The sequence below is a fragment of the Otolemur garnettii genome, unplaced genomic scaffold (assembly GCF_000181295.1).
Source record: "Otolemur garnettii isolate 467f Iridium unplaced genomic scaffold, OtoGar3 scaffold00004, whole genome shotgun sequence".
NCBI classification, from domain to species: domain Eukaryota; kingdom Metazoa; phylum Chordata; class Mammalia; order Primates; family Galagidae; genus Otolemur; species Otolemur garnettii.
The window spans coordinates 25,289,313-25,305,809 of NW_003852399.1; the positions used below are offsets into that span (position 1 = coordinate 25,289,313).

The 16,497-nt window shown below is 41.6% G+C and overlaps 1 protein-coding gene across 2 annotated transcripts in view; it reads right to left on the reverse strand.

Annotated features, from left to right (window-relative positions):
- GRHL2 (grainyhead like transcription factor 2) overlaps positions 1-16,497 on the reverse strand; it is a 123,359-nt gene that overhangs the window by 104,266 nt on the left and 2,596 nt on the right. For both annotated transcript variants that reach the window (XM_012809952.1, XM_012809954.2), the window contains exons 2-3: positions 8,842-8,909; positions 4,370-4,769 (exon numbers count right to left, since the gene is read on the reverse strand). In XM_012809952.1, coding sequence (XP_012665406.1) covers positions 4,370-4,769; positions 8,842-8,909 — 468 coding nt within the window. The remainder of the gene's footprint in view (positions 1-4,369; positions 4,770-8,841; positions 8,910-16,497) is intronic.

Consider the following 16,497-nt stretch of genomic DNA (forward strand, 5'->3'; position numbering starts at 1 on the left):
ATATAACATTAACACACCACAATACATTTATTGGATAACACCAAATAATCATTTTTTGCTTTCATTTCAAGATTCCTTCCAAACTATGTCAAGTCAATTCCACAAATAATATACCTGAAGTTAAATTATGAAATACATAGTAGAGCTATGTGATGCTCACTCAAAAATAGTTCTCAATTCCTGAGCACATGGAAAGACTTAATTTCTCAGCCCTTTTGCAGTTAGGATGATCATGTGACTAGTTCCAGCCAGTAAAATGTGAGCAAAGGTGATTTGTGCCGCTTCTAGGTCAAAGTATTTACAAGTCATCTTATCTCTGTGACCTCTCCTCCCCTGCTAGGGTGACACTGGAAGCCATATGTAAAGAGAGAGGCTAATGTCACAAGATGGAGGAGTCCTGGATTCCTGAGTCACCAATTGAAAGACAGCTGCCTGCAGATAAACATTAGCAAGAAATAAATTTTTATTGTATTAAATCACTGAGCTCTTAGTTTCCTTTATTACATCAGAAACTATGGTGAAGTGACTTACACAAAACTTTAGTACAGAATAAGCAAATTCTTCTTTTCACTATGTGATTTTTTTTTTTTTTTTTAAGAGACAGAGCCTCAAGCTGTTCCCCTGGGTAGAGGTGCCATAGCATCACAGCTCACAGCAACCTCCAACTCCTGGGCTCAAGTGAATCTCCTGCCTCTGCCTCCCAAGTAGCTGGGACCACAGGCACCCGCCACAAAGCCTGGCTATTTTTTGGTTGCAGCTGTCGTTGTTTGGCAGCCTGGGCTGGATTCGAACCCACCAGCTCAGGTGTATGTGGCTGTCTCTGTTTTTTAAATAAAATCTCTTCCATCCCTTAACTTTTAAATGTTTCCTATGTAATATTTTTGGTCTTAACTACCACTCTGATTTCTATTTATCAGCTATACTCTGTGCTTAATAGCTGTGTGATCTTTGGCAATTTTTTTAACCTCTCTGAACTTCTGCCTCTTCATCTGTAACATGGGAAAAATAGCATCTTGCTTCCATAATTGTAATAGGGATTAGAAATAAAAGACATAAGCCATGGTGCCTAGAACAGAGACCTCAATAAATAACAGCTATCATTATTTCTCTTCATAGATATAAGCTTCTAAAAGGCAGAATACAGGGCAGCGTCTGTGGCTCAAAGGAGTAGGGCGCTGGCCCCATATACTGGAGGTAGTGGGCTCAAACCCGGCCCTGGCCAAAAACTGAAAAAAAAAAAAGGCAGAATCCAGGGCATGCCTCTATATGCCTTCTACTCTTGCTTTATACAATGCCTAATGCCTTGTATAAAAAATATTTGACAAACATTGCTACAAAGAAGATATAGAATAAAACATAAATCAAATTATTTAAAATTAATCTATTAAAGCACTTTTTAACGCTACCACTATCTTTTTTTTTTTTTTTTGCAGTTTGGCCAGGGCTGGGTTTGAACCCCCTATCCTCAGTATATGGGGCTGGCACCTACTCACTGAGCCACAGGTGCCGCCAGCTACCACTGTCTTAAAAAATCCCAGCCTAAGTCAAAGCAAACTGCTTTCTTTCTTTCTAACACACACACACACACACACACACTCACAAACAGTCTCAAATGGCAAATGAAATTTGTTTATTCAACAAGGGTCCTAGACAAAGTTAATAGTATGCCTATAAGAAGTACTAGAGTTTAGACAAATTTTCCTTCATGAAATTTTCTTGGTGAAATTACTCTGAAATCACTTAATCCTATAACCAGATGCCAAGGAGATGGCTAAAGATCATAGAAGATCATTCAATTTCATTTACATCTGGCTGAAATACAATATGCGATATAAACACCGACTTCCAAGATAAAGAGAACAGCTCAACCAAAATCAGTGGGAATAATCTTCACATTTAGTTTCTGGTAAGTTTCTTTACTTTCTCATCTACTTCAAAATAAAACCCCAAATACAATAGCTTCCTTTCCCAAGCCTCTTTATCTACAATACAAACACAACTGATAGCATGTCCCCCAAATAGCATGACGGTTCCGTTGACATTGGATCACATCCATACTCTTTTGTGCCTAATGGAATACTTCTACACTGTGTGAGAAATACCTACACCAGTGGCAATCTTTTAGTAAAAGACCACGTACCTCACACGGGATTATGGAGTGTTATTTTCAGTTATTTTCTTTTCCTACAGAAACACCCCCGACTACTTGAGGGCAAATCAAAGATTCAGCAGTACCAGCAACTCCACAAGATCTTCACTCAGTATGTTTGTTAACTATTTTAAGCAATGTGACACAGGAAGCTAAGGGAGATAACGTTAAGATTTTTTAAATTATTATTACAAGGACATTGAAAGTTTGATTGGGAAGCTACCAGAACCCAAGAAATATCACAGCCTCTTATGGGCAAGGAATTTATCATGTCTTGCTCGGGTCACTTCCTGATTTAAAAGAAAACACTCAGACTTGATGCTGGGAGTAGCAGGGCTGCCAGTGCAACTTGTAGGCTCTCATATACAAGAGCTGCTCTCTACAACTCTCTGCAGAGAGCTAGTCCCTGTTTATCAACCCTCTGTGCCTCTTCTCCTAGTCCCTAATACCTAAAAGATAAGATAATATCTAAGGAGAGGGACAAAGAACACAGATTTTTAAAAAAAGGTTTGAATGAGTCACGATCTTAAGCAATGGAACTACTGAGCATTAGAAGGCCCCACAGAGTCTTCCCTGAAAGTGTATAGGCAATGGTTAAGGACCTAGGTCCTGCAGCCCAACAGCTGGGGTTGAGTTCCACCTCTCTACTTACTACCTAATGACCATGAACACATGGATGCTCTTGGTGCCTCAGTTTCCTCGTTTAGAAAACAGATGACAGTAATGGTGCCTCCACATAGGGCTTTTGTGAGGATTAAATGAGTATATATCACTTAGCAGGATACCCAGCACATAGTAAGTGCTCATCAAATATTTATTTTAAAAAATATTATTATTAAGAGCAAGATCCCATCTCTACTAAAAATAGAAAAATAGCCAGGCATTGTGATACCTGTAGTATCATCCCAAGAGTTTGAGGTTACTGTGAGCTATGATAGCCATGGCACTCTATCCAGGGTGACAGAGTAAGCTTTGTCCCCCCCTCAAAAAAAAAAAATGATTTAGATATGAAATCTTAACTTCAGGCAGCTGCACTTGTCCCAAGGGCAACCAACTAGGCAGCAGACTGAAGGTATTAAGTTGCCACCACACTCGCTCCTCTTTAAAAGAATTAGAAACCATATATTCTCCTCTTTGGTCATTGTCTTTTACTGACCTGGGTGGGCCAAGAAATGGGGAGCCAATGGCCAACATCTCAAACGCAGAGGCACTGCTCCTAAATGCTGCAAAAACTGGACTCGGCCTAATAAAAACAGGCATTATGTATTCTGGGCCAAAATTTGGAAAGGGGACCCACAATTATGTCATTAATTGCTATGCTACAAAGATCTGAAGGCAATTAAATGGACACCACAAGATCACCTTGTCAACAAATGATGCTGGAGCAGCTGATATCCAGTCATACTGGATATAGAAAAAAGGTCCTCAATCCTGACTCCGTTAAAATCACCTTAAAATGGATCAGAAAACAACACACACACGAAAGAAGAAACAAGAGAGAGAAAGAAAGAAAGAAAAAGGAAAAGAGAGAAAATCATGTAACAATGGGTTGGAGAAAGACTTTCTAAATGGTACAACAGAAGCATAAACTATCAAAGACACAGCTGATAAGATGAACCTCTTCAGAGTAAATATTCCGGCGCTTAGAAACATGTAGTTAAGAAACCAAAAAGGCTAATGGACTGCAGAAAGCGAAACTGATGTATTCACATCATGTAATGAACTCTTATTAACTTAATAAAAAGATGAGTATTCAATCACACAAGGTTTCAAAGAGTACTATGGTTAAAGAAAAGAAAGAAAGAAAGAAAGAAAGGAAAAGCAATGGAAAAGCACCATCTTCAGCTCCCTACGTTTGAAAGGTTCCAAAGTAGAGTAGGTGAAAGGTGCAGACTTCACAAAATAGGAAGTTTCCCCACAAAGATCTCATCATTCCTCATAAACATTTCATTTTAAGACTAAAAAAGGTATCTGTCATCGAAGAGTCAAGAAAAATAGAAACATTCTTTCATACACTGACACACAGGTTTATTAATACCTGTTTAGAAGAGAGAATATCAGTATACCAATAAACACACTTAAATACATGAACCTAAAACTCACCATTTAATTCCTTTATCCCACTTAAAAAGGAAATAGGAAAAAAACCCAGAAAACACTATTAGCTAGGAGTAGTGGATTTGGGTTCCAGCTGGGGGGTGGGGGGACGCGGGGACTCACCTCCGCGGCCGCGTCTTTGAAGCCCTCGCTGTAGGTGCTGTCCGGAGTGCTGCGCTGGTCATCCTTCAGGTAGGTGCTGTGGGTGGCCACGGACGGCACATCATACTGCGTCTGTTCAAAGATGACCACTCGTTGCTCCTCCCCGTCTCCCCGGGGATAGGGCACAGGGGGGGCCATGAAAACCGGCGTGAAATCTTCAGCTTTCACCACGGTGATCCCGGACACCGACACAGGGATGATGGCCGGGCTCTCGGGGACGCTGGTGATGTATTGCTCCCGCTTGCAGTTCTCCAGATGGTCTTGATTTAGGGAAAGGTTCACTGGCACAGTCTTCAGGACTTGCACTCGGTTCTCCCCTCCACTCATATTACTCTGGGCTTCACTGGTGCCGAGACAGTTTCTGTGTGTTCAAATCCACCCCCCGCAACATGACAGAATTAGAAAAATCACCATTTATTATTTTTACGCCTAGTAAAATAACCAATGTAGACAGTGATAAGTGGCTGCTAATTCCGGTAGGGGTTGACTAACTTCACAGGGAAATGAAGGGGATCTTTGGGCCACTACAAGTGGGTGACCTCAATGTGAAGTACTCAGCCCTACTGCAATTTTATTTTTATTGTCAAATAAATAACCCTAAATCTTATCACACCTTTAGATCTGACATTCAGCTCCATGAAAAAGAAGCAATCAGGCAAACCAGAACATAGCACACCTTGCTGACCTAAATATGTCGGCAAGTCAAAGGCATGTAGAAAGGAGAAAGGGTAGGAGGTTTGTTCTAGGGAAAGAGATTCAAAAGTCATAACAATCAACTATGATGAGTTGATCTTGTTTGGATCCTAAGTTGAACAAGCCAAAGAGGCATTTCTGCAGTAATGGGATTTTTTTATTTTTTATTTTTTTAACTTTTTTTAAAATTAAATCATGGCTGTGTACATAAATGCAGTCATGGGGTACAGTGTGCTCGTTCTATATACAATCTGAAATATTTTCATCAAACTGGTTAAATGGTTATCATGTCATTTTCTTAGTTATTATGTTAAGACATTTATATTCTACGTTTAGAAAGATCCACATGTACCCTTATAAGATGAACCATAGGTGTGGTCCCACCCATCACCCTCCGTCCACCCATCCTCCCCCCACCCCTCCCCTCCCTCTCCCCTTCCCCCATATTCTTGGGCTATAATTGGGTTATAGCTTTCGTATGAAAGCTATAAATTAGTTTCATTGTAAGGCTGAGTACATTGGATACTTTTTCTTCCATTCCGTATCTCAAGTAATGGGATTCTTAAGGCAAATAAATATGGATTGGGAATTAGGTGATGTTAAGGAAGTACTGTCTGTTAATTTAGTTCAGGATGATGATTTTGAGCTTTTGTAACAAAATGTCCTTGTTTTTCGGAGATACAAATCAGAAGTAGTAAGAGGTGAATTGGGATGATGGCAAGCATTTATTTTAAATACTACTGAAGCTTTAAAAAAGAAAGAAAGGGAAAGAGAAGCCTGGGTGTGGTGGCCCGTGCCTGTAATCCTAGCAACTTTGTGAGGCTCGGGTGGGAGGGAGGGTTGCTGGAGCCCAAGAGTTTAAGGCTGCAGCTAGTTATGAAGATGCTCCTGCCCTGCAGCCCTGGCAACCTAGCAAGGCCCTTTCTCAAAAATTAAATAAATTAATCATAAAATAAAATAAATTTTAAAAAGTTTAAAAAAGGTTGACATCAAGGAGGTGTGATAAAAAATTATCATTGCTGAACTGGAGAATGGGATAGGTATTTGGGAGCTCATTATACTATCCTCTGTATTTTGGTATATCTTTGAAAACTTTCTAAAAAAAAGTTCAAATACAAAAAAAAATGGTTAGGAGGAGGACAAATATGGTAATTTGAAGAGGGGAAGAATAGGAAGGATATTTTTCACCCTTCTGTGGGCTAAACTCTTTAAAGGAAAAAAAAATAGGACTCTAGCATTAAAATATTTTTGCCAATTGAGAAAGAACATGAGCTCCTTGATACCCTTAGCATTCACTGAATTCCCTTTGTGGCTTAAGAAAGTGGTATAGCTTGGGCTTATGCAAAACAAGATCTCTCAGCTCTCAGAGAAAGGAGAGTGTTGAGGAAATTGACTCTTGAAAGCATTTTACTCTACTGTAGTGTTTAGACTAAAACATTCTGGAAGAGAGCAGAAGCAAAGAGGAACTCATCAGTAGAAGGTTGTTGTTGACCACAAGCGATTTTACTAGCAAAGTCCCTCTGGTCAGTAAAATTTCTGAGGGCCTCCTCTTACTATTGATGGATCGCTCTGACTAATATGGAGAGAAAATGCATGTTTTGCATGGATCACAGATGGCTGGGTTTTTTGTTTACTTTTGTTTTTAATCTCCAATGTGCTTTTTGAGTCCTACCAGCGTCTCTCACAGAGAGACATATTAGACTAAAACTGGTTCCAAGAATTAGGCTCTCTGGCTCCTCTGTGTAAAGAAGGAAGTCTGTTAGCCTCTGAGCTTGCCTAACGATCAAGAAAGATTTGATATTTTTAGCTTTGATTTTTCAAACGAAACTTCAAAGTAAAACTTGAGGAAAGAATGGCTCCATATGAACAAAGCCAATGGAAAAAATTATCTAAACTTCTCTGAGTCAGTCACAGATCTGTAGAAATAATTCTAGAAGATAATCTTCTAAGGAATGAAATCACAAGTCTACAAACTTTCTGGATTTATGTAATGACCAGTTTTCTTGGTTAAATCTGTACAGCGACCCTGTCTGTAAGACACAATGAAAATTTAAAAATTACATTTAATCTGAATCCAGTTAACTAGAGGATGCCAAAACCCAGACCACCCATTCACATTAGCATTTCCTAACCCCCACTGTTCAGAACACTGTATGGAATGTTAATAGATAGTCCTCAAAAAGAAAAAGGAGTCCATGATAAGATCAGTATTAAAAGAAAAACAAAAAGAGTGCCATAACAAGACCACCCTGGATAGCTCACAAACACCATGAACACAGTCGAGGTCCTCTAGCATTCCTTTGCCTATTTAATCAAAACCCAGAATCTCCCAAATTCATTTCACCCAGATCCTTTTGTGGAGGAATAACCATTAATACTTGTGGATAATATTGCCAAAATATTCAAAGGGAACCAACTTCTCTATAGTTAGAGTCCATCTGGGGGCAAATTTCTTCTTTTCCTTTCTTCCCTGCCTCCCTCCCTCCCTCCCTCCCTCCCTTCCTTCCAGGGCTGCTGGCTGGAAGAACGTCCCTTGCTGCTAGTCACAGAACAAGATCATAATGTCATAAGTAGTTCCTATCGGCTCAGCGCCTGTGGCTCAAGCGGCTAAGGCGCCAGCCACATACACCTAAGGTGGCGGGTTCGAATCCCCAGCCCGGGCCCGCCAAACAACAATGATGGCTGCAACCAAAAAATGGCCAGGCGTTGTGGTGGGCGCCTGTAGTCCCAGCTACTTGGGAGGCTGAGGCAGGAGACTCGCTTGAGCCCAGGAGTTGGAGGTTGCTGTGAGCGTGATGCCATGGCACTCTACCCAGGGGGATAGCTTGAGGCTCTGTCTCAAAAAAAAAAAAAAAAAAAAAAAAAAAAATAAGTAGTTCCTATCAAGGCCAGGTAAGTTGTGACTACCCTATGTGCCAGCAAGGGGGTTTTATTTCTCCTGCTGTCACATTCCTATATGGCAAAACCTCTACCAAAAAACACTTGGGCTTATCTGCACTCCACTGCAGAGGAAGAGATTTATTGATGGGTAGTTGAGAGAAATAGCTGAACAGGGTGGTTCAGACCCTCTGGTCCCCTCTTTTTGTCTGGATCATTCTAGCCAAAGAGAAGAGACTCTCCCTCTCGTCACCTCTGCTATACCACAAAGGGGCAAAGTCCTGCCTGGAGACCACGGAGGTAGACTTACTACGTCAGGGCTGAAACACTACAAGTCACATTCTCCACTTGACTTTGTTAGAATTGAAGCTGTTTTTGTTTTTCTTTATTAATCTCAATTTATCTGACTGTGTCTCGCTTTTCACTTGGTTCTTGCACAACACTCTCCTGCCATCCTTCCTGCCCTGCACTCTGCGGTGCTTATGGCTCTCCACCGGCTACCTCCCTTAGCTGGAAACAGCCCAACCTCCTTCCTTTCTCCCGCATCTAAAGCAATCCTTCAAGTGTCTCGCTCCAGCAAGGGCCTGATCGCAGCTATAAAGCCACAGGATTGATCAGAAAAGTCAATCCCAGCACTGGGCTGTCTCGTCCCCTGTCACCACCAGCCTGCCAATGATGCTGTGGGTACACAATCAAAAAATGCAATTTGCCCTCCCATTGAGAGCTCTGACTTTGGTCCAGACTCCAAAAGACTGACAGACTGGACTCCATCTCCTCTCAAGAACAAAACTTATCGTTTATTACTGTTGTTTTCAAAAAAACACAAATAGTTATTTGGGGGCCGGCCACATTCCTTTACCTACCTCTTATCCTGGTCTTCTTGGCTGTCACTTGCTTTGCTCATAGACAGCAGCCTCTTGTCTCGAGGAACCTGGAACATCACAAATCATCAGTCAAATTTACACGGATGCCACTGTGACCATGCTCAGAGCTAGACCCCAGCATAAACAAAGAAAGGAACATGGTATGTTGTCCAGGAAAAGGTGGGAGATTTGCTTTCACAAGGAGATGGCGAAAGGTGAGTGGCCTAAGAGACAGTGACTGTGGAGCCAGAAACAAAGGGATGGTGACAAATGTAAGGGCCACAACAGATATATGTATTTGGCTGCTCAGTGCTGACCTGGGTGATATTCTGGGACCAGAGTCCCTCCCACACCCTGCCTTCCGTGGGAGAGAGTGAGGGGAAGGGAGCAATGGAAGTGAGGATGAATCTGGACCTGGAGCTTCTGGGCAGACGGAAGCCTCCCGATGTTACCACAGGCATCACGTCAAGGAACAGGGACTGACTTTCCTCTCTGATAAGGGATGTCCAGTGCCAACTGGGCCTGGGAGGGACAGGCTCAGAGCTGCACCGTTGGCCAGTGAGGGAACAAGCATTGAATACAGCAGCACCAACCTTCAGCCCCTCCCTATACTGCTTTTCTAGTACACTTCCGTTACGCCTTAACAATCATCATGCCAACAACATATTACCTGAGAGATTATTGAAAAAGTGCTACTTGAGAAAAGGGCACCCCACAGGCTGTGTTTCTGAGCATGGTCTAACCCCCTGCCTGCATCACGGACACTTTCCTCTGCCGTGGTTTTTATACATATGAAGAAGGCCTGGATATGTCTGCCTGGATGGATTTTTTTGTTTGTTTGTTTTTTTGGTTTTTGATAAATGTCCATATTTTCCTTCTAGCCAAACTCTTTTATAACCAAGATGTAGCCTTTATCTTTTTGAGATGGAAGCACATTTCTGAGAAGTATCTCCCTACTGACTCTCTGATTTCCAGCCACCTGACTATGCACATAGCTGGACAAGGCAGGGGACAGAGCAGGGGAGCTGAGTTCAGTCCCAAGCCTGCATGCCTGGGTTCACATCTCGGCTCTGCCACTCACTAAACTCTGTCCCACTTTCCTCTTCTGTAAAATGGGCATAATGATAGCCCCATAAAATTAAATGAGTCAATTTTTGGAAGCTCTTAGAGTGTCTACTACTTTCTATTTGTTAAATAAAAATAATTGTAAGTCCTGCATTCAGGTCAACTTTGAGAGTGTACAGGCATTGCTAAGTGCTGGATACAAATGAGGTAAATGAAACACAGTTGCCAGATAAACACAAAATGTCAGTACCCACAACACCCATGTTCATGGCAGCATTAGTGACAATAGCCCCAAGGAAGAAACAACCCAAGTGTCCTTAATAAATGAATGGATAAACAAAATGTGCCATATTCATACAATGGAATATTATTCGGCCTTAAAAGTGAATGAAATTCTGATATGTGCTATAATATGGGTGGACTTCAAAGAAAATAGACCAGACAGAACAGTGGATGTAAGGACAATCCACTTACATGAGGTTCACAGAACAGTCAAATTCATAGAGACAGAAGGTAGAAAAGATTGCCAGAGGCTGAGAGAAGGGGAAAGGAAAGTTACCACTTAATGAGTACAGAGTTTCTGTTTGAGAAAATGCAAGTTTCGGGAGGTGGATGGTGGTGATGGTTGCACAACCATGTGAATATGTGTAATACCACAGAACTGCAGACATAAAAATGGTTAAAACGGTAAATTTTATGCTATGTATCTTGTACCACAATTTTGGGAAGAAGTGGGTTTCTAAGGAGAAGATCCCGCCTCCCAGCTGCTGTGCTGGAGTGTTACCATCCTGCCCCCACCCAGCCACCCACCAAGAGGCCACTTGGCTCCTCTCCTAAAGTATAATTATTCCTAATAGTGCATTAAAAAAACTCAACACCCAGTGATACAAGGTAAAAATAAGCTGCACACAGGGCCCCTGGAAGCACAGTAGATGAGTTCCCCAGAGGAACTGAGCCATGTGTGGGAATTTTTCAGGTGGATGGGGAAGGCTGTCCAGCCTCAGAAGCTGATTACAAAGAGGGCTTGGGTGGGGGGAGGGTTGGGCAGAATAAGGAAGGCATGGCCTGTGCAAGGAAGCAGTCAGAGCACATGTGGCTTGAGATAAGCAAAAGCCAGATGAGAAAGGGCCTTGAACCTGGGTGAACGTTTTGCTTCCTTATGGTTCCTCTAAAATGCAGTTGCTGTGGCACAGCCACGTTCTCCTTGACTGCCCAGCATCCTGCACCCTCTCCCCTTCCAACCAGAAACCCCTGTATCCCTGAAATCCATCCCTCCAGCATTTCTTGCCTGGGCTGCTGCATCAGCCCCTAATTGGAATCTCCTCTCCCCCACTGAATTCCCACAAATCCCTTCTGGATCCAGACTGGTCTTCTTAGAAATGCAAATCTGCTACTTAAAACTCTTCAGCGTTTCCCATTATTCCCAGTCCCTTAGCCTCCCCAAAGTCTCTCACCTAAACATGGTACCCCTGGGCTTGCTTACCACATGAAGGCCACACTGTATTGATGAGCACGCAAAGCTCCTCTGACAATGGAGCCATCACATAAAGTCTTCCCTATCTAGACTGTGTCTCACTGCCCCCTGCCATCACCACCCAAGCCTTCCCCAGGCTGACTCATGACAATACTTCCAAGTGCCATCTCCATTTCTGTGTCCACGACTAGACTGCATTCTCCACAAGTGTCCCAAGGGCCTGAATGTAGTAGGCCCTCCCAAAATACTTATGAATACTTATGATACTAAATGAATCAATCCATCAAAATGGCCTGGAAAAACTAGAACCAAAGAAATAGAATAAATAGGGATGCCAAACACTAAAACATGTCAGCAGCTCCCAAAGAGGCATAGAAGTGAATGTAGTTGTTACCAAGAGTCACTGGTAGAGCTCTGAGCACACAGCTGTGTTCGATCTACAGTGCTGGGTGGTCAGTAACCTTTGGGTTTGCTCCAATCTGGGCCTCTCTGAACCACATTTACCTTTGGCTTTGTGGACTGTCTTTAGGGGAACTGAAACCTCTGAACTCAGTCTCCTCTCCCAAGTCCTAGACCTATAGTACTGTTTATTACACATCCCTACTCATGTCCTGGGAGCACTGCAGACTCAACTCACAGTCATCTGTCCCCTCAAAAGCCTTCTTCTGGCTAGATGCCCATAGCACAGTGATTACAGTGCTGGCCATATGCACTGAGGGTGGTGGGTTCAAACCTGGCCCAGGCCAGCTAAACAATAATAAAATAGCCAGGCGTTGTGGTGGGCACCTGTGGTCCCAGCTCCTTGGGAGACTGAGGCAAGAGAATTGCTTAAGCCCAAGAGTTTGAGGTTGCTGTGAGCTGTGATGCAATGGCACTCTACCCAGGGCGACATAGTGAGACTCTGTCTCCAAAAAACAAAACAAAACAAAATAAAACCCAAGTCTTTCTTCTGCACTCCCAACCATGATTATCCAGGAACCATTTAGGCATCTAACTTCAGGTTATGAGTTACCCATCACCAATCACCATCTCTCTCTCTCTCTCTCTCTCTCTCTCTCTCTGTCACACACACACTAAGTTGTCAGCTCTAATTCAAACAAATGCTTAATGATTTCCTGAATAGAATTTCATCTCTATTAGTGCCTGTTTGGGTGGCTAATTTAGAGAGAACTCTCACAAATGCCCACCAGGCAATCCAGCATCATACTTTATCATACTTCAGGTCTTCAGGGTGTTTTTATCTGGATTTTAGCAATTGACTGTTTGTTGGACTCTCTGCCACCAGCCCACCTCTGTTGTTGCTGCTGCTGCTATAATATGTATGATTTCTCCAATCTACAAGGACTAGGTTGAAAGTCCTGCAGTATTAGAGGAAACAAGGCCACATATTATGATAAAGGATTACAGACATTTCATTTTCTTCTTTAAACTTATCTGCATTTTCTGTAATGTCTTATATAAACTTAAAATGAAAAGTTGATACATCAAAACATCAAATTGCTTACCTTAAATACATACAATTCCTATTTGTCACAATACCTCAATTAATCTGGAAAATAGACAAACTGATTTTTTAAAAAAATTAACAACTTATGAAATATTTATCAGGTGACTTGTTCATTCACTCCTTCTGCAGAAAGCAAGACCAGGGACCTAGCTCTGACTGCCCTCCGGAGAACAGAGCCGAGCCCTCAGCCTGGCCTGGAGGGACTCTTCCAGGGGGAGCTGCTGCTCCCTTTTGGCCCACAGTAACCCTCTCATTGTCCTTGGTCACCCTCCCTAGTTCAGCAAAACTGACTACATGATTCCACTGAGTACAACCTGAGGTTTACCCCCCATGTGTTCTCAGCTCTTGCCTAAAATGCTCTATCCTCATCTGTTCGCATGACAGACCTTCCCCTGCTCTGTGGTAGAGTAGGTATCACTTCCTCTGTTCCTATGTTCTACTCCTGGAACATATCCATTTCACAGCACTAACCTCTGGGCACTGTGGCTATAGGTTTAGAGGACAGTGGTTTGCCTTGGACTGCAATTTGCAGTGACCTCTCTGAGGTACTTAGCAGGGTTTCACCTGCCTTTGGAGGTCCAACACACCAAATCGTGGTAGTATCTACCACCACTGCTGGGAAGTTGTAGCTAATTCCCTGTAACAGGGAATATTTGTTGGATGAATGGATGGATGGGTGGATGGATGGATACATGGATAAACAAACAAATGTGTCAATGAACTGGTTTCCAGCTATACCAGATCATCACAAAGAGAGGAATTAACTGACCCAGGGAAGCATATTTTCACTACAGCTGGAACCAGATGATCACAAACCACCCGCTCTCACAAAAGAAAAATAAAAGTAGATAAAAGATGTCAATCTGTCACGTTTTTCCTATTGTGCCTGAAATTCACAGAAAGTTCACATGACTTTGGAGCTGCTATTGGTAATTAGCTTAAACTGGATAGAGAATTAGATTAGGATTGCCCCTTATGGGAGGGAGATGTTATTAGGATTTATTAATAAACCCCTTTTAATTAATAAACAACATATTAAGCTTTAAACGTCTATTTAAAATTTTGTATTCAGTGGTGCCCATGGATCAGTGGTTAGGGCATCGGCCATATACCCAGGCTGGTGGGCTTGAGCCTGGCCTGGGCCAGCTAAAACAATGACAACTGCAACAAAAAAAGAAAAGACAGCTGGGCATTGTGGCGGGCACCTGTAGTCCCAGCTTCTTTGGAGGCTGAGGTAAGAGAATCGCTTAAGCCCAAGGGTTTGAGGTTGCCCTGAGCTGTGATGCTACAGCACTCTACCCAGGGCGACAGCTTGAGACTCTGTCTCAAAAATAAAATAAAATAAAATTTTGTATTCATTTTTAAATGGGTTCAAGAGAGGGCATTTTTTTTAATGGTGGACATTGTAATGCAATGACGATTAGAAAAACATACAGGATTGTCCTGTGATCTTAAATTCCACTCAGTTGCCTGAACTACACAGTTTAAAACTTGATAGTCCTCACTACAATGATGCTGAAGTGACAGTAAAAAAAAAGTGAAGAGACCTGCAAATTTCAAAAGCACTATGCAACGATATGTCTTTGCCAGTTTCCAAGGACAGGGACCACTTTTCTTTAGTGCCTATTTGTGTCACAGGGATGTCTCTCTTTGGACAGAACCCACTACTGTCCCCTCAGAGGGAAAATGGTGTCTTTGACAAAAATAATCAATTCCCACTTCCAGAGAGGCAGAAAAAGTCTACACAATCTAAATAATAATGTCACAGCAATTGTTACAATAATTTAACTTCCCAAAGTTTATACTCAAAAGACAATATTGCTATTTTTCATTAACATTTCACTTCATTACAGAAAGAAGTTCTACCCTCAAAGAACATTCAACTTTGTTATCACTTAAACACTAATGTATATAAGCTGTGAGCATTCAGGAAACAGAAAAGGACTTCAAAATGATCATTGAAACAGGCGGTTTTTTGAAACAAGACTCTTCCCACAAACAATAAGATGTTTCAAGCAAAAATACAGCAACTGTGTGAAATTTGTGCAAAATGAAAAGAGCCATGTAAGTCTACTAGTTCACGCAGTCTTGGAAAATATTAATTCAACAGAAGGAGTTATGGGGTAGCTACAACTTGGGTTTTATATAAACTCCAGCCAGATGCGGTGACTCACCCTGTAATCCCAACACTCTAGGAGGCCCAGGCAGGTGGATTCCCTGAGCTCAGGAGTTCAAGACCAGCTTGATCAAGAGTGAGACCCCTGTCTCTAAAAATAACTAGGCATTGTGGCAGGCGCCTGTAGTCCCATTACTTGGGAGGCTGAGGCAAGAGAATCACTTGAGCCCAAGAGTTTGAGGTTGCTGTGAACTGTGATGCCATGGCGCTCTACTGAGGGCAACAAAGTGAGTAAATGTGCCCTCTTGCACAATGTAACACAAATGTTAGTAAATGTGCAAGAGGTGAGGTAATCTAGGTACCACATTTACTAATACCTAATTATCCATATTTCCCAATACTTAAATGTCTTCTGAACCTATGAGAAATAAAATACTTTATTTCATAAGGTACTAATTATGTTTGTCTTGGAGTATGCTTCTCTTTTTCACTAAGACAAAGAAAACATTGCCATGAAATTCAGATACGTGAAATTACGTCCATTTCACAGTAACAGAATTAAAGGTATTTGGAAAGAACTAGAACAATATCTTTTTTCTAAATATGATCAACATATCTCTTCAAAGTCTTATTAAAAATATTAACTAACATATTAATTTAAAATTGTAAAAGTTATCCAATGTACTCAGCCTTACTATAAAACTAATTTATAGCTTTCACATGAAAGCTATAACCCAATTATAGCCCAAGAATATGGGGAAAGGGGAGAGAGAGGGGGGGAGAGGGGGGAGGATGGGTGGAGGGAGGGTGATTGGTGGGATCATGCCTATGGTTCATCTTACAAGGGTACATGTGAATCTTTCTAAATGTAGAATATAAATGTCTTAACACAGTAACTAAGAAAATGACATGAAGGCTATGTTAATAAGGTTTATGAAAATATTTCAGATAGTATATAGAACCAGCATACTGTACCCCATGACTGCATTAATGTATACAGCTATGATTTAATATAAATAAATAAATAAAATAAAATAAAATGGTAAAAGTTACAAAAAGAATTTATAATGAACTGAATAATTAAAATCAGGGTCATTTTAATGATGTGTTTATAAATTTTAAAGATCAATAAAACTGCTAAGTTTTGACTATTTTTTTAATCATAAAAGAAAATTGCTTTTCAATTTCCTTATAAGGATGAGATATTAAAAAGCTGAAGCTTTGGTAGCACCTATAGCTCAAGTGGCTGAGGCACCAGCCACATACACTAGAGCTGGTGGGTTTGAATCCGGCCCAGGCCTACCAAACAATGACAACTACAACCAAAAAAAGAGCCAGGCATTGTGGCAGTCACCTGTAGTCCCAGCTACTTGGGAGGCTGAGGCAAGAGAATCACTTAAGCCTAAGAGTTTGAGGTTGCTGTGAGCTGTGACACCATGGCACTCTACCCAGAGCGATAACTTGAGGCTCTGTCTCAAAAAAAAAAAAGTTGAA